Here is a 26,667-nt window from a genome sequence, read left to right as displayed (position 1 = left end):
TGGTGGGACTCCCCCTGGCTGGGAGAGGACTCCCACAGGCCCTTTGCTGACTATGTGGACTTGTTACTGCTGGGCACCAGTGGAAGTCCAGACTTGCCACAGGGTCTCCACTGATTCTCGGGGTGCGTCCTTACAGCCCACAGAGATCGAAAGTCCCAGGTCCCTCCTTGGCCTTCTCGGATGCCACTGTTGGGTATCACTCCCTCTCAGCCTTGTTGGCGTGGCTGGGCTGGGCCCCCGTTCTCTGTGGGGCTTGGTTGGAGAGCAGCTTTTGTGGGGCTTTTCCCACCTGCACTCAGGCTTTTCCAGGATGCCGGCTTCTTCCGCAGCAAATCTGGGGTTCATGAGGCAAAAGGAATACCCAGGGCACTCACCATCTGTCATTCGTGGGTCCCGAAGTCTCACATGGGTCTACACTAGACCATGTCCATGGGATTTAGTGTACTTAGCAAGAGAAATAGAGAAAAATGTCTATTTCATCTGCCCAGAAATGGAAGTGAAAGCAACTAACTTTTAAATCTTCCAATTATGTGTTGCCTAGACAGACTTTTAAATCTTCCAATTATGTGTTGCCTAGACAGTTAAAGGAGGTACGCTTTAAGATTGAAAGTTTATGGTCTAGGAAGAAAATTCTTGAATGAAAAAAAAATTGAAAGTTTATTTTGGCAGGGTGCAATGGCTCATACTGTAATCCCAGCACTTTGGGAGGCCGAGGCAGGCAAATTCCCTGAAGTCAGGGGTTTGAGACCAGCCTGGCCAACATGATCAAAACCTGTCTCTACTGAAAATACCAAAGAAATTGCTGGCTATGGTGGCATGGGCCTGTAATCCAAGCTAGTGTATTTTTTTTTTTCTTTTTTTTTTTTTTGAAACAGAGTTTCACTCATGTTACCCAGACTGGAGTGCAATGGCGCGATCTCGGCTCACCGCAACCTCTGCCTCCTGGGTGCAGGCAATTCTCCTGCCTCAGCCTCCTGAGTAGCTGGGATTACAGGCACGCACCACCATGCCCATCTAATTTTTTGTATTTTTAGTAGAGACAGGGTTTCACCATGTTGACCAGGATGGTCTCGATCTCTTGACCTTGTGATCCACCCGCCTCGGCCTCCCAAAGTGCTGGGATTACAGGCTTGAGCCACCGCGCCCGGCCTTTAAGCTAGTATATTTTTAAAAATTATAATCTATATATTAATCTTATGCATAATTGATATCTATAAGATAACATAATTTTCAATATGAAAAAAAGTCTTTTTTTTTTTTATTATTATTATTATTTTTTTTTTTTGAGACGGAGTTTCACTCATGTTACCCAGGCTGGAGTGCAATGGCGCGATCTTGGCTCACCGCAACCTCCGCCTCCTGGGTTCAGGCAATTCTCCTGCCTCAGCCTCCTGAGTAGCTGGGATTACAGGCACGCACCACCATGCCCAGCTAATTTTTTGTAGTTTTAGTAGAGACAGGGTTTCACCATGTTGACCAGGATGGTCTCGATCTCTTGACCTCATGATCCACCCGCCTCGGTCTCCCAAAGTGCTAGGATTACAGGCCTGAGCCACCGCGCCCGGCTTTCAATATGAAAAAAAGTCTTAATGAATTGTTTATATTTCTATCTCATATATAATTTTAAGACAGTTCCTCTAGACTAAGACAAAGATTAGAGCTAGGCTCTGTCAAAGTTTCAAGCCTTGTAAACTAAACAAACTAATCAAATAACTAGCAGACAAAAATTCTTATAAATGGTTTTTAGGTCATTCACAAATTTTAGCTATGGCCATAACTTGTGCAGTTTGTAAGTAGGAAAAAAACACTCCTTAGACTTTTCTTTAATGTAAGTTGGAAAAATATTTAATAGAAGCTGGGTACAGTGGCTCATGCCTGTAATCCCAGCACTTTGGGAGGCCAAGGTGGGCAGATCATGGGATCAGGAGTTCCAGACTGGCCTGGTCAACATGGGGAAACCCTGTCTCTACTAAAAATTAAAAAAAAGGGCCGGGCGCGGTGGCTCAAGCCTGTAATCCCAGCACTTTGGGAGGCCGAGGCGGGTGGATCACGAGGTCAAGAGATCGAGACCATCCTGGTCAACATGGTGAAACCTCGTCTCTACTAAAACTACAAAAAATCAGCTGGGCATGGCGGTGCATGCCTGTAATCCCAGCTACTCAGGAGGCTGAGGCAGGAGAATTGCCTGAACCCAGGAGGCGGAGGTTGCGGTGAGCCAAGATCGCGCCATTGCACTCCAGCCTGGGTAACAAGAGCGAGACTCCGCCTCAAAAAAAAAAAAAAAAAAAATTTAAAAAAAAAAAAAATTTAGCTGGGCCTGGTGGTGGGTGCCTGTAATCCCGGCTACTCTGGAGGCTGAGGCAGGAGAATGCTCGAACCAGGACCTAGGAGGCAGAGGTTGCAGTGAGCTGAGATCACACCACTGCAATCCTGCCTAGGCTGCAGAGTGAGACTGGGAGATTCCATCTAAAAAAAAAAAAACTCTCTCTATATATGTAATAGATATATATTACATATAATAGTGAAACAATGCAAAATATATTTTCAAAGTTTTTTTAATAGTAAAATTTTTGCCTCTTGTAGCCTCAGAAAAGGGGCAAAAAAGAAATAGGGCTATTGAGAAGTCCTTCATCCCTCTAGGTGGACCCTGCACAGGACTAAAGAGTAACAGAGTGATAGAGTACAGGTCTGTTGAAATAGCAGCCCTGATCCAGGAGATGCCCAAATGGAACAGTTTCTAAATAAAACTACTCTTGAGGGGAGAACTGTCCCTCCTTCAAGGTAGATTAACTAAAGCTAAGGCATCCCAGCCTCCTTACTGAGAAAGAACAATAGGCTTTCCTGGAATTGATGTTAGGTAGGTCAAGCAATGGAGGAAGAGGGAGTGCATATTGTTGAAAACTAGTCAAGTAAGGCAAAGCTCAATTACATATTTACCTTTTTTTTTTTTTTTTTTGACGCAGTCTCGCCCTGTCACCCAGGCTGGAGTGCAGTGGTGCAATCTCGGCTCACTGCAACCTCTGCTTTCTGGGTTCAAGTGATTCTCCTGCCTTAGCCTCCTTAGTAGCTGGGATTACAGGCACCTGCCACCACGCCCGGCTAATTTTATTTTTGCATTTTTAGTAGAGATGGGGTTTCACTATGTTGGCCAGGCTGGTCTTGAACTCCAGACTTCAGGTGATCCACCTGCCTCAGCCTCCCAAAGTGCTAGGCTTGCAGGCATGAGCCATGGCACCCGGCCACCAACATCTTTCATAACAAAATCAAACAGAAGTCAGATCCATCTCTTTTTCTTTTTTTTTTTTTTTTTTTTAAAGACGGGGTTTCACCATGTTGGTCAGGCTGGTCTTGGACTCCCAACCTCAGGTGATCCGCCCACCTTGGCCTCCAAAGTGCTTGGATTACAGGTGTGAGCCACCACGCCTGGCCAAGTCAAATCCATCTCAAGAGTATATTTAATCAAATGGTGACATCTTTACACAGCAGTTTCCCTCATTTTTGAGTTGTACATTGATGCTTTTACATAATTTTCTATTATAATGACATGGTTTTAATTATAAAATTATAACTCTTGCCGGGCGCGGTGGCTCAAGCCTGTAATCCCAGCACTTTGGGAGGCCGAGGTGGGTGGATCACGAGGTCAAGAGATCGAGACCATCCTGGTCAACATGGTGAAACCCCGTCTCTACTAAAAATACAAAAAATAAGCTGGGCATGGTGGTGTGTGCCTGTAATCCCAGCTACTCAGGAGGCTGAGGCAGGAGAATTGCCTGAACCCAGGAGGCAGAGGTTGCGGTGAGCCGAGATCGCGCCATTGCACTCCAGCCCGGGTAACGAGCGAAACTCCGTCTCTCAAAAAAAAAAAAAAAAAAAAAAAATTATAACTCTTATTGTCTTAAGGATATTAAGTTTTTATCTGTAATATTTTATAAAGATAAAATGTTTCATTTAAAAATTTTTACTTTTCTTTGACCAAGGCTTTGCTGACTACAGAAGGATCATTTTAAGGAATTTAAATCTACCATTTTTTGTGTGTCTAGAGTTCTGACTTGGTGTCTTGCCTGTAAAGATTTTTCTTTACACAATATCATGTAATTATTCATCCATATATGTTACTAGAACTTTTATGCTTTCATTTTTAAAAATGAAATCTTGGCCGGGCACGGTGGCTCAAGCCTGTAATCTCAGCACTTTGGGAGGCCGAGGCGGGTGGATCACAAGGTCAAGAGATCGAGACCATCCTGGTCAACATGGTGAAACCCCGTCTCTAAAAATACAAAAAATCAGCTGGGCATGGTGGCGCATGCCTGTAATCCCAGCTACTCAGGAGGCTGAGGCAGGAGAATTGCCTGAACCCAGGAGGCGGAGGTTGCGGTGAGCCGAGATCGCGCCATTGCACCCCAGCCTGGGTAACATGAGTGAAACTCCGTCTCAAAAAAAAAAAAGAAATCTTAAATTCTGGATGGGGCTGTAGATGAAGCTGTGGATGGGGCTGTGGATGGGCTGTGGATGGAGCTGTGGATCAGGGTGTGGCTGGAGCTGTGGATGGGGTTGTGGATGGAGCTGTGGACGAGGCTGTGGATGGAGCTGTGGATGAGGCTGTGGCTGAAGCTGTGGATGAGGCTGTGGCTGAAGCTGTGGATGGAGCTGTGGATGGGGCTGTGGATGGGCAGTCGATGGAGCTGTGGATGGGGCTGTGAATGGGCTGTATGGATCTGTAGATGGGCTATGGGTGGGACTGTGGATTGGAGTGGATGTGCTGTGGATGGGCTGTGAATGGGCTGTGGATGGGCTATGGATGGAGCTGTGGATGAGGCTGTGAATGGATCTGTGGATGGGACTGGATGGGCTGTGGATTGGCTGTGGATGGAGCTGTGGATGGGGCTGTGGATGGGCTGTGGATGGAGCTGTGGATGGGCTGTGGATGTGGCTGTGGATGGAGCTGTGGATGGGGCTGCGAATGGGCTGTATGGATCTGTAGATGGGTTATGGGTGGGACTGTGGATTGGTGTGGATGGGCTGTGGATGTGCTGTGGATGGGCTGTGGATGGGCTATAGATGGAGCTGTGAATGGATCTGTGAATGGGACTGTGGATGGGCTGTGTATTGGCTGTGGATGGAGCTGTGGATGGGGCTGTGAATGGATCTGTGGATGTGGCTGTGGATGGATCTGTGGATGGGGCTATGGATGGGGCTGTGGATGGATCTATAGATGGTCTGTGGATGGAGCTGTGGATAAGCTGTGGATGGGCAGTGAATGGAGCCTTGGATGAGCTGTGGATGTGGCTGTGGTTGGATCTGTGGATGGGGCTGTGGATGGGGCTGTGGATGGATCTATAGATGGTCTGTGGATGGAGCTGTGGATAAGCTGTGGATGGGCAGTGAATGGAGCTTTGGATGAGCTGTGGATGTGGCTGTGGATGGATCTGTAGATGGTCTGTGGATGGGGCTGTGGATGGAGCTATGGGTGAGCTGTGAATAAGCTGTGGAAGGGCTGTGGATGGGGCTGTGGATTGGCTCTGGATGGATCTGTAGATGGGCTGTGGATGGTGAGTGAGAGAAGCCACAGTCATTGATTGACCATCAAATGAAGATGGGACTGAAGGTGATATGTGTTTGGGAGACACGGCGTTAGACACAGTGCAACATAGCATTTTGCTTTGAGACTTCTCAAAGGCATTAATGTGCCAGTATTCATTGCAGGGCAGCACTGGTATATTCAGTGGGTCCCAGGCTGATCCATCTAGACCCTTTGGTATCAAGTCTGTCAAGGTTACTTTTGCACCCCTTGTTTAAAGAGCATGTCGGGGGGCCCGGCGCAGTGGTTCACACTGTAAGCTTTACCAGCACTTCGGGTGGCCGAGGCAGGCAGATACCCTGAGGTCAGGAGTTGGAGACCAGCCTGGCCAACATGGTGAAACCCCATCTCTATTAAAAATACAAAAATTAGCCAGGTGTGGTGTCACGGGCCTGTAATCCCATCTACTTCGGAGGCTGATGCTTGAGAATCACGTGAACCTGGGAGGCAGAGGTTGCAGTGAGCCGAGATGGCACCCCTGCACTTCAGCATGGGCAACAGAGGGAGACTCTGTCTCAAACAGAAAAAAAAAAAAAGCACTTCAGGGAGAGCTGCCTCCTCTAAGGGTTTCCAAGCACAAGCCCTCCTCTTCACACTCCAGTGGCTTCCCTTCCGCCTCCCAGTCCCATTCTGCTCCCATCCATACTGAGGAGCAGATCCTCTTTTCAGATTCGTGTACATTACTTTCTCAGCATATATTTCCCACCCCATTCTCTGTTCTGTGAACCCCAATCCGTTCTTAACCAGATAGCCATTTGTCCTGTTTATAAGGAGGGTGACACCAGGTGTGCTGTTAGGGGTGGTACTCTGAGATTCCACAGCAAGGTCCAGGCCCCAGCAGCCTCAGCCTCCCCCGGGACCTGGTGAAAATGCACAGTTCCAGGCCTCATCCACACCCACTGACATGGTCTGATGGCATTGCACCCCGAATTTGCTGGCCCCACCTGTCCAAAAGTTTGTGGTGCACACTGAGCGCCTGTGGATTCCTGCACCTCCGGCCTGATGGGCCGGCTATTTGGCTGTGTGGATGCTGCCGGTTCAGGGGCTGAGCATGGGAAGCAAAGGCTGCTGCCTCTTGGTGCACCCGCAGGCAAAGGCATCTGCAGCCGGAGCTCAGTGGGGCCCTGAAAGGGTGTCGCCTTTTTTGTTTCCCTTCTAATAATGATATTCTCCATTTGCAGCGTTTCATGAAAGAGGGTGGGAGAATGCTGTTTGTATATGAATAGACAGAATAAGAACAAGGACATGAGAGGCAAGAGGACAGTTGTCAGGTAAAATACGGTACGCCTGGTTGAATGTTTTCCAAATACACAGCAAATTATTTTCAAGTGTAAATATGTCCGTGCAGTGTTCGTTTCTTGTCTGCTGAATCCCACAGGGAGAATGACCCTGTCCCAGGTTTAAAGTTGAAGCCTGTCCTGTCCACGCCAACCAGGCTCAAATTCTTCCCTTTTCTGGACTGCGTTGGCAGGGGTATGTAATGCATCCCACCTGATATTTGGGACACACATAAACTAAAAAAAAAAAAAAAAATGTTGTTTATTTGAAATTCAAACTTAACTGGGCATCCTGTGTTTTTATTTGCTGAGTCTGGCAATGCTAACCATTAGGTGTGAGCTGTATGGTATGATGATGTCATTCTTGGAAGGAAAACAATCGTTTCGGTAAATAAGGTAACAGTGGAAATAATATGGTGAAGGAACATTTATCTAGATGGAGGATCAAATCGAGGGAGTCTCCCAGAACATGGGAGGGAAAACAGGGTTTCAGAAAACACAGAAGAGGAGTTGAAGATGGTGGCAGAAGATGGGGCGGTGGGGGGGGCTGCGGGAGGGGGCAGAGTGTGCTGGGGACGCTCAGCAGCCAGCTCTCAGGTCGGGGTCCCTGGTTGGGGTCCCTGGTTGGTAGCCATTGACAATTGACTTGGAGTAAACGCTCCCATGACATTTATATTTGTTCATACATATTTTTCATCCTTATTTTTGTCTGAGAAAAAGTTACTGTTCTATTGAATACTTCCACTACGTACCGTCTTCTTCTTCTTTTGAACAGGTATCTGTCCAGGGCCCTGGCATGTGGCCCTCACCCCCACTCTCCATGGGACTTTGAGCTTCTGTGTCTGGTGCTGTGTTGGGAAAGGTGAAGGCCAAGGCCAAGCTCTTGCTGGTTGGCCTGGGGAAGGGGAGGGAGGCAAGGAGGGAGAGGCCAGAGGCCCAAACCCTAGGCATCCCGCTCCTCTGCCATCAGCTCAGGCAGTTGGACAGGTCAGCCATGGCCCTTGCCAGTGTGCCCCGGCCTGTGTTGTAGGTCTCACTGTCTGCAGGCACGACTGCTCTTCACACCATGGCTGAGGCTGCCCTGACACTGAAGCTGCCCAGTGGAGCCACCGCAGATGGTGTGGGCCTATGAGGATGGAAATGTGGAATCACCCTGCCCAGGGGTTGGAGCAGGCTGGCTCGGGACCCCCTCACCTGTGGGGAGGACTTTGCTGCCATCCGTTCAGATCTGGAGCAAGAGAACGATCAAAGGACAAGGCTGGGCAGCCATCAGGTCCAGCGGCCACACGCGAACACACCTTTGTGTCCACGGCTCCCAAAGCAAGTGCACTGAGTGGCACCGCCGGGCTTTTTCCCAGCCTGTTTCTTGCAGTTACGGCAGCAGTCCACAAGGGTGCAGGGTGTTTGGTGGTTCTGAGCTGTTGATTCTGTTTAGGGTGGTTCTGGTCTGGAACGATTAGAGTGAGATGTTCAAGTTCTGTGTGTCTTGGTTTTGGAGAAAGGCTGAGATTAAGTTTGTAAGAAATGGATCACTGGGACCAGTGTGTCTGGATTGGGAGAGAATATTCCTGGATCAAGGGAGAGTCTGATAAGATTAGTGGGATTCATTTGGAGTTGTGATGCTTTTCCAGCTGCGCTGTGGAAAGATAAATATCCAAAGATGCAAGAAGAGTGGGCTACTGGTGAGGAAACCATGAACTCTGTCTTTTCTTTGCAGAGCAGTTCCCAAGCCCTCCGTGGGGCCACCTCCCTGTTTCCTGAACATCGCGGCTCATCTGCTTGTGCTTGATGAGCTCAGACAGGCCCAAATGAGCCAGCATTACTCCATCTTCTCTTGGTGGACTGAGGATCGTCATCGCTGTGGTTTGAACATGTCCCCAGAGTTCATATGTTGGAAATTAATTCCCAATGCAACAGTGCTCAGAGGTGGAGTATTTAAGAACAGTTTAGGTCAAGAGGCCTCCACCCTTGTGAATAGATTAATGCTGATTATAAACCAGCTGGAGGTTATTCATCCTCTTGCTCTCCCTCATCCTCTTTGCCTGTCTGCCACACAATGACACAGCAAGAAGGCCCGCACCAGATGCTGGCCCCTCGATTTGGACTTCCCAGCCTCCAAAACAGAGAAATACATTTCTTTTCTTTATAAAATACCCAGACTATGGCATTCTGTTACCAAAATGGATTAAGAAAACCTACAGAACAGGAGACAGGTTTAAAGACAAGGCTGTACTCAGAACAGTTTTAGTGAGAGATTGTGAAATATCTTCATCTACCTTCATTTTTGAGCTGTGACTAGTAAGAGGATGGGAAAAAACCACAGAGATTGACAATGTTTTATTTTGTTTTTCTGTCAGAAATGTGACATGAAAAAAGCTTGAAATTTAAAAGAGTAAACCAGCCGGGACTGGGACTGCATTCATCACTGATTCTGTAAATTAACAGGATGTTCCTGCAACTCTGCTCCAGATTGGCTGAGGCCCTAAGACAATAGGAACCCCTCCCCATTCTAGAGTAAGAAGCCAACTTGGGGGTTCTCTTGTGACTCTCTGGGGAAGGAGGGGTTTGTAGCCTCCTTGCGGTTTTCTGGGGTCCCCCAGAGTAGAGAAGCCATTCAAACTGCTGCTATCTCTTTTAAGTTTGTATTGAGTTGTTGTTGGTCTTTTTTTTTGAGTACGTGTCCTTCCCTGGAAATGTGCAGTGACTTTCTAAATTTCCTGGACATGCAGCTGCTTTTGAAAATTCTTATCCTTAAATGTCTGGCCCCACATGACAGGGGGAAGGAAAATTACAGGAGAAAAAACCAAAATAACCAAAAACAGGCATTGGCCCTCTATATTCCCTTAAGCCTCTTCAGGTGATGAAGGTTTGCAGCCATGATGGTCCAGCTCTGGGACTGCACCCCACCATCAGAAACAGCAATGGACATCAGAACACACAATCCCCAAATTTCGAGGACAAGGTCCTTAATGGTCATTGTAAGCAGCTGCCTGCCATAGGGCTGAGAGATGGGGGACAGGTAGGTACTAACCTGCTAAGGGCTGAAATTAACTAAAATTAGCTACGATTTGCTAACCAAGCTTTCCCTGTAAGCTGCATCTTTGAACAGACTCATGTTCCAAAACAGTTACATCACTCAGGTTTGAATATCTCTTAAAACAACACTTTCCAGCATAAATACTTATATGAAACTTTTCATATACTTCCATGTATATAAAACTTGCATGTCCCCAAAGTGCAATACAACATTGTAAAAACATCTGTGTGAAGAAAAGCCTTGAATTACATTTATACTGCAAAAGTTACAGAAGACAGGCACATGGGGGTACACTTTGAAAATACTCCAGGTGGCAGCAGGGGGCTTGCTATGTGAAGTATCTCTGGAGTGCAGTGGCACAATCCTGGCTCACTGCAGCCTCTCCTCCCAGATTCAAGTGATTCTTGTGCCCCAGCCTCCTGAGTAGGTGGAACTACAGTGTGCCACCACGCCCAGCTAATTCTTATATTTTTAGTAGAGACAGGGTTTCACCATGTTGCCCAGGCTGACCTGCCTCGGCCTCTCAGAGTGTTGGAATTACGGGCGTGAGGCACCGCACCTGGCCTCTGTTACTTTTAATTACATACAAAGGCAGAAGGAACAATGCTGTTGGTTCTGTGGTCAAGTGATGTTCTAGTATATTCCGCTGTGACGTTTTACCGTGCCTGGGAGTTCTGAGTTTACATGTACTTCACAGTTTCACCCAATGAAAACAGGCTTAAGTAATCCACACAGCTCAGCCTCCCAAAATGCTGGGATTACAGGCATGAGCCACTGCTCCCAGCTGGGTAAATTATTTTCTACTCTATAGCATTTTTTTGTTTTTGGGACGGAGTTTCGCTCTTGTTACCCAGGCTGGAGTGCAATGGTGCGATCTCGGCTCACCGCAATCTCCGCCTACTGGGGTCAGGCAATTCTCCTGCCTCAGCCTCCTGAGTAGCTGGGATTATAGGCAGCTGCCACCACACCCAGCTAATTTTTGTATTTTAGTAGAGACAGGGTTTCACCATGTTGGCCAGACTGGTCTCAAACTCCTGACTTCAAATGACCCATTTGCCTTGGCTTCCCAAAGTGCTGGGATCATAGGCGTGAGCCACACTGCGCCTGGCATTAGCATTTTAATATATGATTAGGGAGGCATTTAAAATAACTAGAAAAACAGAAATTATTTGAGAATTGATGATATAACTTGTTAGTTTTTAGAAAGAAATAGTTATATCCTTTTCTTTAATGTCATATTACAGATATCCATACGAATTTAAGATTTAATTTTTAAAACTGAAAGCATACAAGTACTAGAAACATATATGAATAATTGCATGACATTCTGTAAAGAAAAATCTTTATAGTCAGCACACCAAGTTGGAACTCTAGATACACAAAAAAATGATAGATTTAAATACCTTAAAATAATCCTTCTGTATGTCAGCAAAGCCTTGATCAAAGAAAAACTGTAAAATGAAATGTTTTATCTTGACAAATTACAGAGGAATATTTAATATCCTTAAGACAAGAGTTCTAATTTTATAATTAAAACCATGTCATTATAATAGAAATTGATGTAGGAGCATCAATGTACAACTCAAAAATGAGGGAGACTGTTGTGTAAAGATGTCACCATTTGACTAAATCTACTCTTGAGATGGATTTGACTTGTATCTGTTTGGTTGTTATCATGAAAGATGTTGGTGTACATGGGCTAGTTCCTTCACTCTTAATTTAAATATGTAATTAGGCCAGGCTTGGTGGCTCACACCTGTAAGCCTAGCACTTTGGGAGGCTGAGGTGAGCAGATTACTTGAGGTTTGGAGTTCCAGACCAGCCTGGCCAACATGGCGAAACCCTCTCTCTACTAAAAATACAAAAAAGAATTTAGCCGGACATGGTGGTGGGTGCCTGTAATCCCAGCTTCTTGGGAGGCTGAGGCAGGAGAATCACTTGAACCCAGGAGGCAGAGGTTGCAGTGAGCCAAGATTGCACCACTGTACTCCAGCCTGGGCGACAGAGTCAGACTCTGTCCCCCTCCCCAAAAAAAAGTAAATATGTAATTGACCTTTGCCTCACCTGACTGGTTTTCAACAATACGCGCTTCCTGTTCCTCCACTGTTTGGCCTACCTAACATCAATTCCAGGAAAGCCTATTGTTCTTTCTGAGTAAGGAGGCTGGGAGGCCTTAGCTTTCCTTAATCTACTTTAAGGGAGGGACAGTTCTTCCCTCAAGCATATTTTTATTTAGAAATTGTTTGATTTGGACATCTCTTAGATCATGGACGTGCTTTTGAGGTGGTATGTGAGGTGTTTTTGTTTTACTGAACATACAACTTCAGAGACGGGCCACGGAACTAGGAGAATATCCACATTTAATTGCCTAATACCTCCCCAAAAAGTATTTGTGCTTTAAAACAAAGTAGAAATGTCATATGTTTTTTGCTTTTTCATTTGGCCAAATCAACAGTGACTGCAAACCAAAAAATGAGCTAAATAAATCAAAACTACTTTCTTCTGGAGGTTTATTTTGGATAAAATAGTTGAAGATAGATTACAATGAGACATTGCACAAAAAGACTAGAAAATAATTTAAGAGGGTATTTTAAGCATGGGATTCTGACACACTCATAAACGTGTTTGCTCCCAAGCTCTTACTACAGAAAATAAGGTTTTTCTCCATCAAAAATAACCCAGTTACACCAGTAAATCTTCCCAGTTCTGAAAATCTGAAGCAACTGACAGATACTTCATTAAATGTAGAAACACTGTCTACTCAAAATATTTATATTATTACACAGTGACAAACATTTCCCACATCTATACAGCGTTAACCATAGTTTTCACAGCAAAGCAACAAGTGCTTTACTGATTGTCTTTTCCAGTTTATAGATAACTCCAATGTCATGAAACCATACTGTACCAAGCCAGCAAATAAACAGCCGCAGCCTCACCAAGCCACGCCAACGCAGGGCCCTATCTCCTGTCCTTTTTGCCTGCTTTCCTCTTTCCAGACAGCAAGTGCTTGGGCTTCATATCAAACACATGTCTATCCGCCTCCCCCTTCTTCCCCAATCGATTCATCTTCTTCTGAGCATTCTTCATCATCGTCTTGGCTTTCTTCACCATCTAAAAAGATGAGAAAAATTATGTTCATTACTTAAAACCAATTTTCCATTCTGAATTTTAACTACTGGTGACAGTGTTTCAGTGGCTCAGGCCTGCTCCGTGAAGAGACCCTGTTACATCTCTTTTCTCTTAGGCCCAGCACAGTATCTGCAGGAACTCAGTGAATATTTTTGTATAAAGACTGGATGAAAATCATATCTAGGACAGGTTTTATAGCCAGGACTAGATACATTTTAGACCTAGAAGTTTAGAACACATCTGTCTAACTTCCTTTTACACAAGCCAGGTTTCATGATGGAAACGGCACAGGGGAGTGAAACTCAGAATTCCATGAAGGAGACCTCGGCAGTTTATACAGAGACTTTCTCTGACACCTACGTGTACACAATGCTGAAACTACAAGTTTTTGTGTTTGATAAAAGGACATTTCAGCAAGAGAGACTGTACATCTAAAGTGTCTTTGCTAAAAGACTACAAATGAACTAAATGTGACTCAAAGTCTCCATTTGCGGGGAAACAACCCTGCAACCTAAGGCTGAGCATGATCCACCAGTCAACCCAGCAGTTCCCTCCAGCTGTTCTTCCCATGGGCTTGCTGGGACTGGAGGCCTGCTGGTGCTTAGCAGTGGCCACTTGCTGGCCCTCTTCAGACAGCAGGGCCTGATCCCAGACTGCAGGTCCTGTCGACCATGCTCTGCCCCCACTCCAAGGAAGGAAAGCGCCAGGAACTGGTCCATCCAGGGCAACTGTCCAGGGGCATCCGCCTGCACCCTGGCCTGAGCTCTCCTCTAAAGGATGCCATAAAATGAGGGCACACAGGGCACACAACCCCTGCTGTGGCCCCTGCAAATGACAGCTGCTTGTGTCTGCCCTGAACCCTGTTCAATAAACAGCAGAAACTGTTATTTTATTCCATCACATGACACAGAAACTGACCTTGACATCCCGAAGACCAGAAACATCACGTGGAGCTCGAGAGCAACTCCGACTCCGACTCCTGGCCACAGAGGAGGGGGGAGCAGAGTCTTCCCGCTTTCTTTTCCTAGTGACACTCCGGGATCTTCTTGCCTGGACTGCGTAGTGGGCCTGCAAAGCAGGGTAAGCAACACTCAGTGCTCAGGACCCCAGCCCCACCTCTAGGTTCAGCGACAGACACGAGGTCACTCCAAGAGGAGAGGAGAGGAGTGTTTGAACTATTACCATATGGGCTAACGATCTTGAAAATATACACAGTATTTTCACATTAGTGACATTTTCCATGTCAATTTCACATTAGTTATTGGTCAAATATTCTTATTCACTTAACAGAAGCTGCTTTATGTAAGAAAGCTGATTTTAACTCCACTTAAAGAAACTCAGAACTCTCATTTAAAAATGATTATTAGAGGATCACATCACAACTTATATTTCAGACATAAATAAAGCTCTCTCCCTCATCGCCCCATTTTTGGGGTACTGATACGAACACAAAGGGACAATCATCAGACAGAAACTGCAGACTACACATCTAGAGGACAGAGTCTGCAGCCACACCCAGGCACATCACGGCACTGCCTCACACTGTCTGTGGATTTTTTTTTTTTTTTTTTTTTGAGACAGAGTCTTGCTCTGTCACCCAGGCTGCAGTGCAGCCTCAACCCACCACTTCAGCCCAGACCCACAGCCAGTGAATTCTCAACCCACCACTTCAACCCAGACCCAGAGCCAGTGAATTCTCAACCCACCACTTCAACCCAGACCCAGAGCCAGTGAATTCTCACCCCACCACTTCAGCCCAGACCCAGGGCCAGTGAATTCTCAACCCACCACTTCAACCCAGACCCAGAGCCAGTGAATTCTCAACCCACCACTTCAACGCAGACTGAGGGTCAGGAAATCCTCAAGCCATCACTTCAACCCATACCTAGAGCCAGCAAAAATCTCAAGAGAAAAAGTGGAAGCTGTCATTGCTTTTTGCTGTAATTTCCCACGGCTTTCCAGGACATTGGTTTTCTTTTTTTTCCTTTTGAGACAGAGTCTTGCTCTGTCGCCCAGGCTGGAGTACAATCTCAGTGGCACAATCTCAGCTCACTGCAACCTCCACCGCCTGGTTTCAAGCAATTCTCCTGCCTCAGCCTCCTGAGTAGCTGGAATAACAGGTGCACGCCACCAAGTCCCGCTAATTTTTGCATATTTTTAGTGGAGATGGGGTTTTACCATACTGGCCAGGCTGGTCTCAAACTCCTGACCTGTTGATCCACCTGCCTCAGCCTCCTAAAGTATTGGGATTACAGGCGTGAACCATGGCGCCCAGCTGGTTTTCTTTATTAAAAAGGTGTATCCAGACACATGAACACGTGAACCGCCCCACACTCACGTCGTCTTTATTGTCCATGTCAACACCAAGACTACGCATCTCATTCTCCAAAACTGTCCTCTGAACCTGAGAAGAAGAAAATGACATATTTGCTTTAAGCAAAATTAGTTTGATGAAATGTTGAAAAAAACTTCACAGGAAAAAATATATATATATATATTCCAACAATTATTTTAGAAGTTGCAATTTTTACTGGGCCTTGCTTTCATGTTTTTGGATAGCTCAATTAAATCCCACGAAAACTAACATTTATGGAGCAATTGCTGTCGTAAGACACGTCTGTCTACTCTTCACCACAACATGGGAGACAGTGACCGTCTCCATCACAGGTGAGACACTAAAGCTGAGGTTAGCAAGGTGGCCTAAGACAAAGGCAGTGTGCCAACCTCTCTCCTTCCGGAGATGGCAGAGCCCCCACCCAGAAAAGTACAAAAATGTCCAAGTCCACCATAACCAGTCACTTGCCGCCACCATATGAAAACAACGTATCCTGAATGTCAAGTTACTTCCCCTCCAGTTACATGTTAACTGCCCTCTACCTGGTCTTTCCTTTGCCCCATCCCACCCTGCCACAGAGCCAACAAACTGCCTTTTGTAGACTGGGTCAGGTTCCTGTAAATTGCTAAAGAGTCCAGATTTAATGCAGAAATTAAAGAGCAAGAAAACCAGCCAGGCGCAGTTGCTCAAGCCTGTAATCCTAGCACTTTGGGAGGCCAAGGCGGGCAGATCACTTGAGGTCAGGAGTTTGAAACCAGCCTGGCCAACATGGTGAAACCCCATCTCTACTAAAAATACAAAAATTAACCGGGCTTGGTGACAGGTGCCTGTAATTCCAGCTACTCAGGAGACTGAGAAAGAAGAATCACTTGAACCCAGGAGGTGGAGGTTGCAGTGTGTCAAGACTGCACCACTGCACTCCAACCTGGCTATAGAGAAAGGCTCCATCTCCAAAAAGAAAAAAGAGAGAGAAAGAAAGAAAAAGAAAGAAGAACAGGAGGCTGGGCGTAGTGGCTCACACCTGTAATCCAAGCACTTTGGAGGCCAGGACAGGCGGATCACCTGAGGTCGGGGGTTCAAGACCAGCCTGACCAACAGTGAAACCCCATCTTAAAAAAAAATAAAAAAGAAATAAAAACAGGAAAATGTTAACTGATTGCCTTAAACATCGATGAACCGTTAAGTTACAATTTTTATCTGTACAACTGCAGAATGACTGGATCCATGACAGTGCTGAACTTGAAGATGAAAGTCACCAAGAAAGGACACACTAACCAGAATATAAAAGATCAGGATGTGAGCAATACTGCAAATCCACATACACCAACAAAAGAAGAATGTGCAATCTTATGGCCATAAATGGGTTGAAAAGTTGTTATTTAGCAATGATTACACAGGAATCCAGTTTGCAAAAAAATAGATCACACCTCTTTGGAAAGACACAAACTTGCCTTCTTAGCAGTTCGAGGCATCCTGGGTCCCTGTGTATTCTTTTCTTTGGACTCCAGAATTTTCAACTTCTTCTTCTCTCTGATCTGCTTTGCCAGCTGTCGGATTTCCAGCATCTCCTCATCTTCACTCTCAGAGTCACTGTCATACTCTCCGGCAGCCGTTCTCAGCTCTTCTTCTTTTTCTAATTCTTCCAATTTCTTTTAAAATAGAGTTGTAATTAAGCAGAATTAATAGTGCACAAAGTCCTAACTGAGCGAGTGTGGCAGCGTGTGTAGGAGAGCTGTTTCCCTGCATTGGCGGGTGGCGCGAATGCCCCGGTTGGGTCCACCCGGCCCTGCCTATCTATGCGCGGTGTATCTCACAAGGCGGGTTCCATGATGAAAATGGAGACCACGTGAACGCCAGCTGCCAGCAAATCAGTACCTGCTGTGCACCATTTTCCTTCTTTAAAACAATGAAACTCCAAGGCTTAAAATGTGCAGAGACTGCCCCCATCACTTCCAGGGCTCCCAGCAGACACACAAAAGGAGCTTAGTCCTGAGAAACGGAATTTGTGCCACATCCCATGTATCCATTCTAACGTCACCCCAAATACTGGCTCACTGGCTACTTTTTCACACGATGAAAATGAAATACATCCAGGTTCATCAGACCCTAATGAAGCAACCCAGTCAGGAGCCCAACAGGCAGATGTGCCTGTGTGAGACTCTGGCCAGGAGTGCAGAGGGTGAGGCTGGGGGGCCAGGCCTCATGGAAGGGGATGGCATGGGCACAGCTGGATCGGAGGAGGGGAGTCCCAAGGCTTGTCTTGCCCAGGAGCGTGGATGGCAGAGGGAAGAGGCTGGGAAGGCAGGTGGCCACTGCGTGGTCAGTGAGGGTGCAGGCTGGACGACGGCCCCAGCAGTGGTGAGAGCAGATGCCCTGAGGCCAGTCCTCCGGCACCAACAGAATTGAGATAATGCCCCAGAATCTGCTATGGAGGTCCAAGGAGCACAGAGACACGAGACTGAAAACATGAACTAGATTATGGAGTGCCTATGGGAACCACAGAGTGGAAACAGGACACGCAGCCGGCAAGTACTGTACATAGCATTTTCCAAAAAGCTCAACTGAGAGAAAAAGACAGGATAGCAACTAACGGGGGACATGGTTTAAGTATGTTTTTGTTTTTTAAAAGATGAGTAAAACTTGTGAACATTTATATGCTAAGAAAAAGCAAGTAGGGAGGGGAGTGAGGCAGGAAAAAGATGTGGCAGAGCAGAGCTCCCGAGGAAGAGGGCCCAGCAGAGCAGAACCTAGCCAGCACCTAGCGTTTCCACCAGAGGCTCGGGGTGGGGCAGAGGTGCAGGAGGCAGAGTCAGGGTGGAGGCAGGTGCAGCGTCTCCACCAGAGGCTCGGGGTGGGGCAGACGTGCAGGAGGCAGAGTCAGGGTGGAGGCGGGTGCAGAATGAAGGGGACGGGCCCGGCTGAGCCAAAGCTGTGCTGCTGTCTTCCAGCAGTAACGTTATAATAAAAAGGAAAAAAACCCACAATTTAAACAGTGACACAAACCTTCATGATGGCTGGATCAATATAATCAGCTATATTATGGCCTTCCCAGATCTCTGGTATCTTATCATGTTTTTCAGACGAATTCATTAAATCCCAGTACTCTAAAGTTAGAAAAAGGTGGTCACATTTATAGTAGCTTTTAATGTCTTCAAGTACTATGTGCGTAAAATGAGTTGCGACTGATGGCAAGTCATGTGACTCCACCGCATGACAGCACTGCATGCAATTCCATGTGCGAACAGTATCACCCTCATTCAACACCCATACACGCAAAAGCTACAGAAGCCACTCTACCACCCCAAAACAACAGAAAATAATGGAAGAACTCTCATTGAGTGCTGTCAACTTTTTTTTTGAGACAGAGTCTCGGCTCTGTCATCCAGGCTAGAGGGCAGTGGTGTGATTTCTGCTCACTGCAGCCTCAACCTTCCGGGCTCAACTGATCCTCCCATCTCCGCCTCCCGTGTAGCTGGGACTATAGGTGCACGCCACCATGCCTGGCTGATCTTTGTATTTTCTGTAGAGACAGAGTTTTGCCATGTTGCCCAGGTTGGTCTCAAACTCCTGGGCACAGGTGATCCAAAGTGCTGTGATTATAGGCATTAGCCACTGCACCTGGCCCTCAGGATACAACTTTCACTCTTCAAGAAATTACAAGTTGATAAATAGGCTATAACACTTTTACTCATTAAAATCTTTTCCCACTTTTCTGAAATACTTCACGTGTAATCGGCATTTTAAAATAATGATCACACTCTGGTCCTTACTCTGAAGATCCAAAATATAATCATCTCCCATTTCCAGCTCAAGATCTCGTTCCTGCAATGGAAAGAGAAATTATCGTCAGCTTCATTTTGCCTTTCAGTGCTCTGCCCCCTTCCTGTCATGTGAAACCATCTCTCTCCAGCCCTGTCAATATCAGCAGGCTCACCTTCTGTGTCTGGTAGGGAGGCTGTTTCTGGCCATCTGTGGACTGCCTGTCCTACTCATTCATTTTGTTCTTCCCTTAAGGCAAAGAGCTCCACGAGAGGGGCTTCTGCGGGGGCTCACTGCTGTGTCCACAGCCTGACGCATGGACACCCACGGCTCCACTTTGATGCCCCAGGCCCCTGCCCACCCCCATGAGAACTCCGCGTGAGAGCTCTGGCAGCATACCCTCTTCTTCTTGGGCTCCTCGATTTCCATCCTCTTCCTGCGTGCCACCACTCCTTCAGGGATGAAAGGGGGCCTCTCCTGAGAAGACATCAGGTAAAGTCTTTACGTGGAATGCCTGCTGAATGAGAAACTTACAAAACCAAAAAAGTAGAAGCAAATTCCCTATATGCAAGGGGAACAGAAAACCACACCCAGACCAATTAATACCACCAGATTATTTTAGGGGAGAGGAGTCAGTTACAAGGTCAGTTTGAGCACAGAGACCAGGAGGACTCCACAAATTGATTCCAAAATTTATTTAGGAAAAAATGAAATCATGATTATCGTGAAAAATTATGGAAGAAAGTGATAAGAAATAATGGTGGATCAACAAATTAAAGAAATTTGGACATAAACTCAAGTGCATATAAGAATTCAACAGAAAGATAAGATAAATATTCAATACTCAGGTCAGAATGACTTTGCCATGAATGATAAGCCTTTCTATGCATGTTGCAAACCTCAACAGCCAGAAATAAAATATTAATATATGCTAATAGTTCAAAAATGTACAACACATTTGAGGTTAAAAAGGCAAGCGACAAAAAGAGAAAAAAAGATTTATAATGTTATCTGACAAGCATCCAACCCTTTTAATATAAAAATAACAAATCAGTGAGAAAAAGAAAAACAACCTAAAGAACTGAAAAGGCCAATGAGCAGACAAAAGCATTCACCCACACCCATCGCTACAGAAACACACAGCAATAATACCATTTTTACACAAGACGGACAGAGTTAGCACCCAACCACATCCAGGACGTAAGGAAAGACACAGCCTCCAATGTCAGTGGAGCACAAACAGGAGGGAGTCTGTGGGACAGCAACATTGTCGACACCACATCGTGAAGTCCAGACACGTTTGCAATAAAACAGTAAGACACAGCATAATGATGTGTACCCATGCACAATGGACAAATAATTAAAATTATTTACTTTTTTTTTTTTTAAATAGACAGGATCCCACTATATTGCCCAGGCTGGTCTTGAACTCCTGGGTTTAAGTGGTCCTCCCACCTTGGCCTCCCAAGTGCTGGGATCACAGGCATGAGCCACCTCACACGGCCAAAGACATGAAAATTTAAAGAATAAAACATTTCCACCTGTGTTTAAAGAACTTTTTAAAAATTAAGCTTCTATATCAGAAACATTTCTAGAAGGATAAACTAGACTAACAGTGGGTGCGTCATGTAGTGAGAAGTGGGTGCCACACGGCGCTTTGCACTCTTCTCCACCTTCTTGATTCTTTACACAAGAAGGTGAAACTGAGGCCCACCCACAATATCCACCAGTGTGCGTGTGAAACCGGATCCAAGGCTTCTGGAAAAGGCCAATGGGTGGTATCGTCCCAGGGTAAGCCATCTTACCTTATCGTCCCTCCTGGTTGGGACGGCCAGGTGCAGTCTATTCAGCACCTCATTCACTTTATTTCCCTTCATTTTGGTTTCCACTCGATGAGCCAAAAGCCTATCGCAAGCCTAATAATGTAAAAAACAAAGCAAAGTCACAAACACATCCTAGAGCACCTGCTTTAGGCTAAAATTGTCTGGGGTAGGAAGAGCAAAGCATCCCCTCAAATCACACTGTCCACTGGGGAGTAGGTCTTGGAGGGGTCTCTCTTCATGCCCCTCATCTCACTGCTGTGAGGGCTCCAAGTGTTAATAATGTCTAGAAAGAAAACTCTTATCACAACGACCGACTGTAATCAAACAAGAGAAGGACAGTAAAAAGACTGATACCTGACTTAAGGCAGCACTGACCTCTGTTTTAACTTTGATAACACCTTCCTCAGTCAGGGTGCTGGTCTCTATTACAGGGAATCCTTCAGCCTGCAAATCTGTAAATATTTTCTGGGAATGCAAAGAAAAAAATGAGAGATGTTTTATTGATTTCCAGTTTCCTAGAGAACAAACTGTATAGTTCTGCAGATGGAAAAATCTGCTGTTAGTCTAATGGGGATCTTATACGTGAATTTAAGCTTTTCTCTTGCTGTTTTCAGAATTTCCTTTGTATTTGACTTTTGACAGTTTGACTACAATGTGCCTTGGGGAAGACTTTTCTAGGTTGACTCTATTTAGGAAACTTTGAACTTCCTAGTTTTAGATGTCTGTACCTCTCCCCAGTCTTGGAAAGTTTTCACCTATTTCATTAAATAGCTTACTAAGCCTTTTCCCTTCTCTTCTCCTTGAACTCCCATAATACTAACATGTATTCATTTAATGTTATACTGTAAATCTCTTAGGCTTCCTTCATCCTTTTTCATTCTTACTCCTTTTTTTCTTTCCGACTAGGTAGTTTCAAATGACAGAGATTTTTTTCTTCTTGTTTATCCAGTCTGCTGTTAAAACTGTCTTGTTGGGCCGGGCATAGTGGCTCATGTCTGTAATCCTAGCACTTTGGGAGGCCGAAGCAGGCGGATTGCCTGAGACTGGGAGTTCGAGACCAGCCTGGCCAGCATGGCGAAACCCTGTCTCTACTAAAAATACAAAAATTAGGTGGGTGTGGTGGCAGGCACCTGTAATCCCAGCTACTCAGGAAGCTGAGGCAGGAGAATCACTTGAACCCAGGAGGAGGAGGTTGCAGTGAGCTGAGAGCGTGCCATTGTACTCCAGCCTGGGCGACAGAGTGAGATTCTGTCTCAAAAAAAAAAAAAAAAAAAAAATTAAGAAACAAAAACATAACTCTATTGTATTTTTATCTCATTCATTAAATTCTTCAGCTACAGGATTTCTGTTTGGCTCTTTTCTTTACAATTTCTGTCTCAATTTAATTTCTTGTTCATATCATGAAATCATTTTCCTGATTTTGTTGAATTGTCTGTCTACATTTTCTTGTTTCTCATTGAGTTTCCTTCAAAAAGTAATTATTACTTTGAATTCTCTTTCTGACAATTCATTGGTTTCCTTTTCATTAGGGTCTGTTCTAGAGAGTTGTATTCCTTTCATGATTTCTTATTTCCTTGCTTTTTCATGTTTCTTGTGTTCCTTCCTTGATGTCCCTGCATCTAGTAGGACAATGGCCTCTTTTTTTTTTTTTTTTTTTTGAGACGGAGTTTCGCTCTTGTTGCCCAGGCTGGAGTGCAATGGCGCGATCTCAGCTCACCACAACCTCCGCCTCCCGGGTTCAGGCAATTCTCCTGCCTCAGCCTCCTGAGTCGCTGGGACTACAGGCACGCGCCACCATGCCCAGCTAATTTTTTGTAGTTTTAGTAGAGACGGGGTTTCACCATGTTGACCAGGATGGTCTTGATCTCTTGACCTCGTGATCCACCCGCCTCGGCCTCCCAAAGTGCTGGGATTACAGGCTTGAGCCACCGCGCCCGGCCAATGGCCTCTTTTATACTTCTTCTGGAGTGGTTTTCATGGAGAAAGATTTTCACCTCACGTGGGTTTTAGTGTGCCATTTTGGAAGGGAACTGTGATTCATTCTGGATAGGAGCAGTGATGTCATTTCTGTGCAGTTTCCTCACCTCCATGAAATGACAGCAGTAACTGGGTGGCTCAGTCGCCTCAGCTCTGGAAGTTTGTGCCAGTGGCCATGTACATTTTTAATATCCTTGGTGTGAAGGGCTTTTGGGGTCCTGCTATTCTTGTTTTTCCCGCGGACTTAGCTGAGGGGATCTCTCTTGGTGTCATCTCTGACATGGTCTGCAAGTAGCTGCCACAGTACTGGGTTCTAGCTGCAGGTACCCAGATTTCTTTGGGACTGGGGTTCTAGCCTTAGGGCCTTGTGTACCTGTCATGGTAGCTGGCATTGGGGTGCAGGTTTGTTCTGTGGCGGATGTGTGACTCTGAAGCACCCCTAGCTTAGGCCCGGGGCCAGGTTGTAGCTGTGACTCTACCCATGGGGTAAGGAGTCCTAGCCTGACTCCTGGGAAGAAGCACTCTGGAAGTTTGAGCCTGGGAAGCCAGGTACAGCTGCACTTCAGAAACCTGAGCCAGTAGGGAGGGCTTAGTGTCAACTCGAGGGGATGAGGCACTGTGTAGTAGTAACTCTGGACCCTGGGATGGTGGGGCCCAGCAGTATCCCAGACTCTGTGAGGGGGCAGCAAGGACCCCAGAATGGACCAGCCCAGCTGTCATTTGGGCCCTGGAGGACAGAGAGGAGAACAGCAGTGACTCCACTTCCTGGAAAGAGTGGTGTCTCCGCAGCTCAGACTGTAGGGTTAGTCCAGCTCCGGGGTTACAGCAGGTGCTGGAGCTGTTTGCATGGTGGGGCAGGGAGTCAATACTAGTTGGGGACATCAACACCCGACTCTCAGCATTAGACAGATCCTAGGCAAAAAAGAATCAACAAATACAGGATTTAAAGTGCACTGTGGGTCAAGCACGGTGGCTCACGCCTGTAATCCTAGCACTTTGGGAGTTCGAGGCAGGTGGATCACTTGAGATCAGAAGTTCAAGACCAGCCTGCCCAACATGGTGAAACCCCATCTCTACTAAAAATACAAAAAATTAGCCAAGTGTGGTGACATGCACCTGTAATCTCACCTACTCTATAGGCTTAGGCAGGAGAATCACTTGAACCCGGGAGGCGGAGGCTGCAGTGAGCTGAGATCATGTCACTGCGCTCCAGCCTGGGTGACAGAGCAAGACTCTGTTTCAAAAACAAACAAACCAACAAACAAACAAATAAATAAAGTGCACTGTAGACCAAACATCTATAGAACATGTCATCCGACTGCTGCATAATACACATTCTTCTTAGTCCATGGAACATTCTCCGGGATAGACCATATGTTAGGCCGCAAAACAAATCTCATCAATTTTTAAAACTTAAAATCGTGTCAGGTATCTTTTCAGATTACAATGGAATAAAACTAGAAATCAATACCAAGAGAAACTTTCAAAACTGTAAAGAAAAAGTGGGGGAGAATTACACACATGTCCCAGAATGACCAATGGGACAGTGAGGAAATTCAGGAGGAAATTAAGAAGGGAAAAGTGCCGCTGACACTGCTGGTCCAGGACACAATTTGAAAGCCGCTCCACCAGTGCACGCTGCTAAAAGCATCTATCATGAAGGATGCCTACTGAAAGGTTTGTAGAATTCAATTAGTTTGAAAAATTATGTCCAACAATCACTGCATGCCTCTTGGAGAAAGCTAGCAGACACTTATCACCTATAGATCCAGAAAGCCCCAAATTTCAAGAAACTTCTCCTTCACTCAGTCATTCGTTTCCCAAACTTATTTAATCACAGAACCTGTTTTATGAAGTAACACCTGTGAGTACCCTTCTCGAACAGCTCTCTCACAAGTAATCACATTTTCCGGAAGTCCAACCATCAAATACACGTTTCCACACACTCGAGAACAAAGTAGGAATCCAGAAACCTATGTTTTTACTTTAGTTTGCCACTAACTAGGTTTTTACTATGTCACATCACTAAACCACTGAGGATCCTGTCTCAACTGTAAAACACAATGGTGGACTAAATAATCCTAAAATTCCTTCTTCTAAACTTTGGCTGTCTGAGATGAGAATTCAAAATTGGTAAGTAAAATATATTCAAAATATTAACATGATTTACCTGATCATCCTCAGAAAGTTCAGCTATTCTCTTCACATCACATTTGTTGGCTACAACTATAAGAGGCTAGGCAAGGAAGAAAAATAATAAAATCATTATTCTCATACTGCAGGATATGAAGGAAAACACGAGTGACCACACTCACCTTGTTGACAAAGAGAGGTCTGATGTTCTGGAAGAGTTCCAGCTGCTCCCTCAGCCCGTGCCCACACTGCTCAGACACGTCCATCACGTACAGGATGGCAGCACGGAGGTGGGCCAGGGCGGTGATGGCCTGCATCTCGATGGTGTTCCTGTCCTCTAGAGGGTGGTCCAGGATCCCAGGAGTGTCTACAACCTAACACAGCCAGACCATGTCACTGAAAGCACACTCACCCACGAGCTTCTTGTCCAGCACATCCCAGAAGTCACTCACACACCCAACCAGACCTAATAATCTTAACGGGGGAATTTATTAAAAAAAATAGTAGTCTCCCAAACTGAACATGACAAAATAAACAAAGCATTGAGAGAAAAGTACACACTATTTAAACATCAACAAAGGGGGGAGGAACCTCGTAGAGCTCTATGAAATGCTAGCCACACCCTTACGAGAAATGACTTCTCTTTTTACTAGTGACATCATAAAATACAAAAACTGGGATAACTGAGACCCTCCCATGCCTTAGGTATTACTTTCTTCACGATTTATAAAATTACACTGTGGAAACATTGCTTCATGCTTATTATTTTCTTTTTTGAGACAGAGTTTCATTCCTATCGCCCGGGCTAGAGCTCAATGGTGCAATCTTGGCTCACTGCAACCTCCGCCTCCCGGGTTCAAGCGATTCTTCTGCCTCAGCCTCCTGAGTAGCTGGAATTACAAGCACTCGCCACCACACCTGGGTAATGTATTTTTAGTAGAGACGGGGTTTCACTATGTTGGCCAGACTGGTCTCAAACTCCTGACCTCAGGAGATGCACCTGCCTCAGCCTCCCAAAGTGCCGGGATTACAGGTGTGAGCCATTGTGCCCCGCCTGCTTCATGCTTTTAAACTGTATACATGCCATTTCTGATAACAGGGTTAGAAATGACACAAAAAGAATTTCATTTTATGTTAACAAAAGGCAGAAATCCACACTGGTGGCTGACTGCTTCCCCTGAATTATTTCAGAGACATGTGACCTGTTCTTATGCATCCCTAGAACTCAGATGAGTTTTATCATGATGGAGAAATTTCAAGTTCTTGATAACCCTAGATAAACCAAGATATTTGTTCTGTTTAAAGACAAGACTCTCGGCCGGGCGCGGTGGCTCAAGCCTGTAATCCCAGCACTTTGGGAGGCCGAGGTGGGTGGATCACAGGGTCAAGAGATTGAGACCATCCTGGTCAACATGGTGAAACCCCGTCTCTACTAAAAATACAAAAAAAATCAGCTGGGCATGGTGGCGCGTGCCTGTAGTCCCAGCTACTCAGGAGGCTGAGGCAGGAGAATTGCCTGAACCCGGGAGGCGGAGGTTGCGGTGAGCCGAGATCGCGCCATTGCACTCCAGCCTGGGTAACATGAGTGAAACTCCGTCTCAAAAAAAAAAAAAAGA

At 45.8% G+C, this 26,667-nt stretch overlaps 1 protein-coding gene and 1 long non-coding RNA gene across 3 annotated transcripts in view; one reads left to right on the top strand and one right to left on the bottom strand.

The window, feature by feature from the left end:
• Positions 1-12,385: 12,385 nt before the first annotated feature.
• The window catches only part of GTPBP4 (GTP binding protein 4), a 23,944-nt gene continuing 9,662 nt past the window's right edge, over positions 12,386-26,667 (bottom strand). Inside the window, exons 7-17 of one of the 2 annotated variants that reach the window (XM_032266158.1) lie at positions 25,234-25,425; positions 25,089-25,154; positions 21,317-21,406; positions 20,924-21,034; positions 19,518-19,595; positions 19,130-19,181; positions 18,363-18,463; positions 16,811-17,008; positions 15,363-15,428; positions 13,943-14,092; positions 12,386-13,006 (exon numbers count right to left, since the gene is read on the bottom strand). In XM_032266158.1, coding sequence (XP_032122049.1) covers positions 12,854-13,006; positions 13,943-14,092; positions 15,363-15,428; positions 16,811-17,008; positions 18,363-18,463; positions 19,130-19,181; positions 19,518-19,595; positions 20,924-21,034; positions 21,317-21,406; positions 25,089-25,154; positions 25,234-25,425 — 1,257 coding nt within the window. In that variant the 3' untranslated portion in view covers positions 12,386-12,853. The remainder of the gene's footprint in view (positions 13,007-13,942; positions 14,093-15,362; positions 15,429-16,810; positions 17,009-18,362; positions 18,464-19,129; positions 19,182-19,517; positions 19,596-20,923; positions 21,035-21,316; positions 21,407-25,088; positions 25,155-25,233; positions 25,426-26,667) is intronic. The other variant, XM_032266159.1, reaches the window with a different exon arrangement.
• Positions 17,722-18,322, top strand: LOC116541743. The gene is made up of 2 exons (XR_004264925.1): positions 17,722-18,183; positions 18,237-18,322. It is a non-coding gene; the product is annotated as an uncharacterized LOC116541743 (long non-coding RNA).

Source organism: Sapajus apella, unplaced genomic scaffold (genome assembly GCF_009761245.1).
Source record: "Sapajus apella isolate SASKATOON/1434 unplaced genomic scaffold, GSC_monkey_1.0 scaffold155, whole genome shotgun sequence".
In the NCBI taxonomy this organism is placed as follows: Eukaryota; Metazoa; Chordata; class Mammalia; order Primates; family Cebidae; genus Sapajus; species Sapajus apella.
Note: the sequence above shows the minus strand (reverse complement) of the source record. Positions and strands in the feature narration are given on the sequence as shown.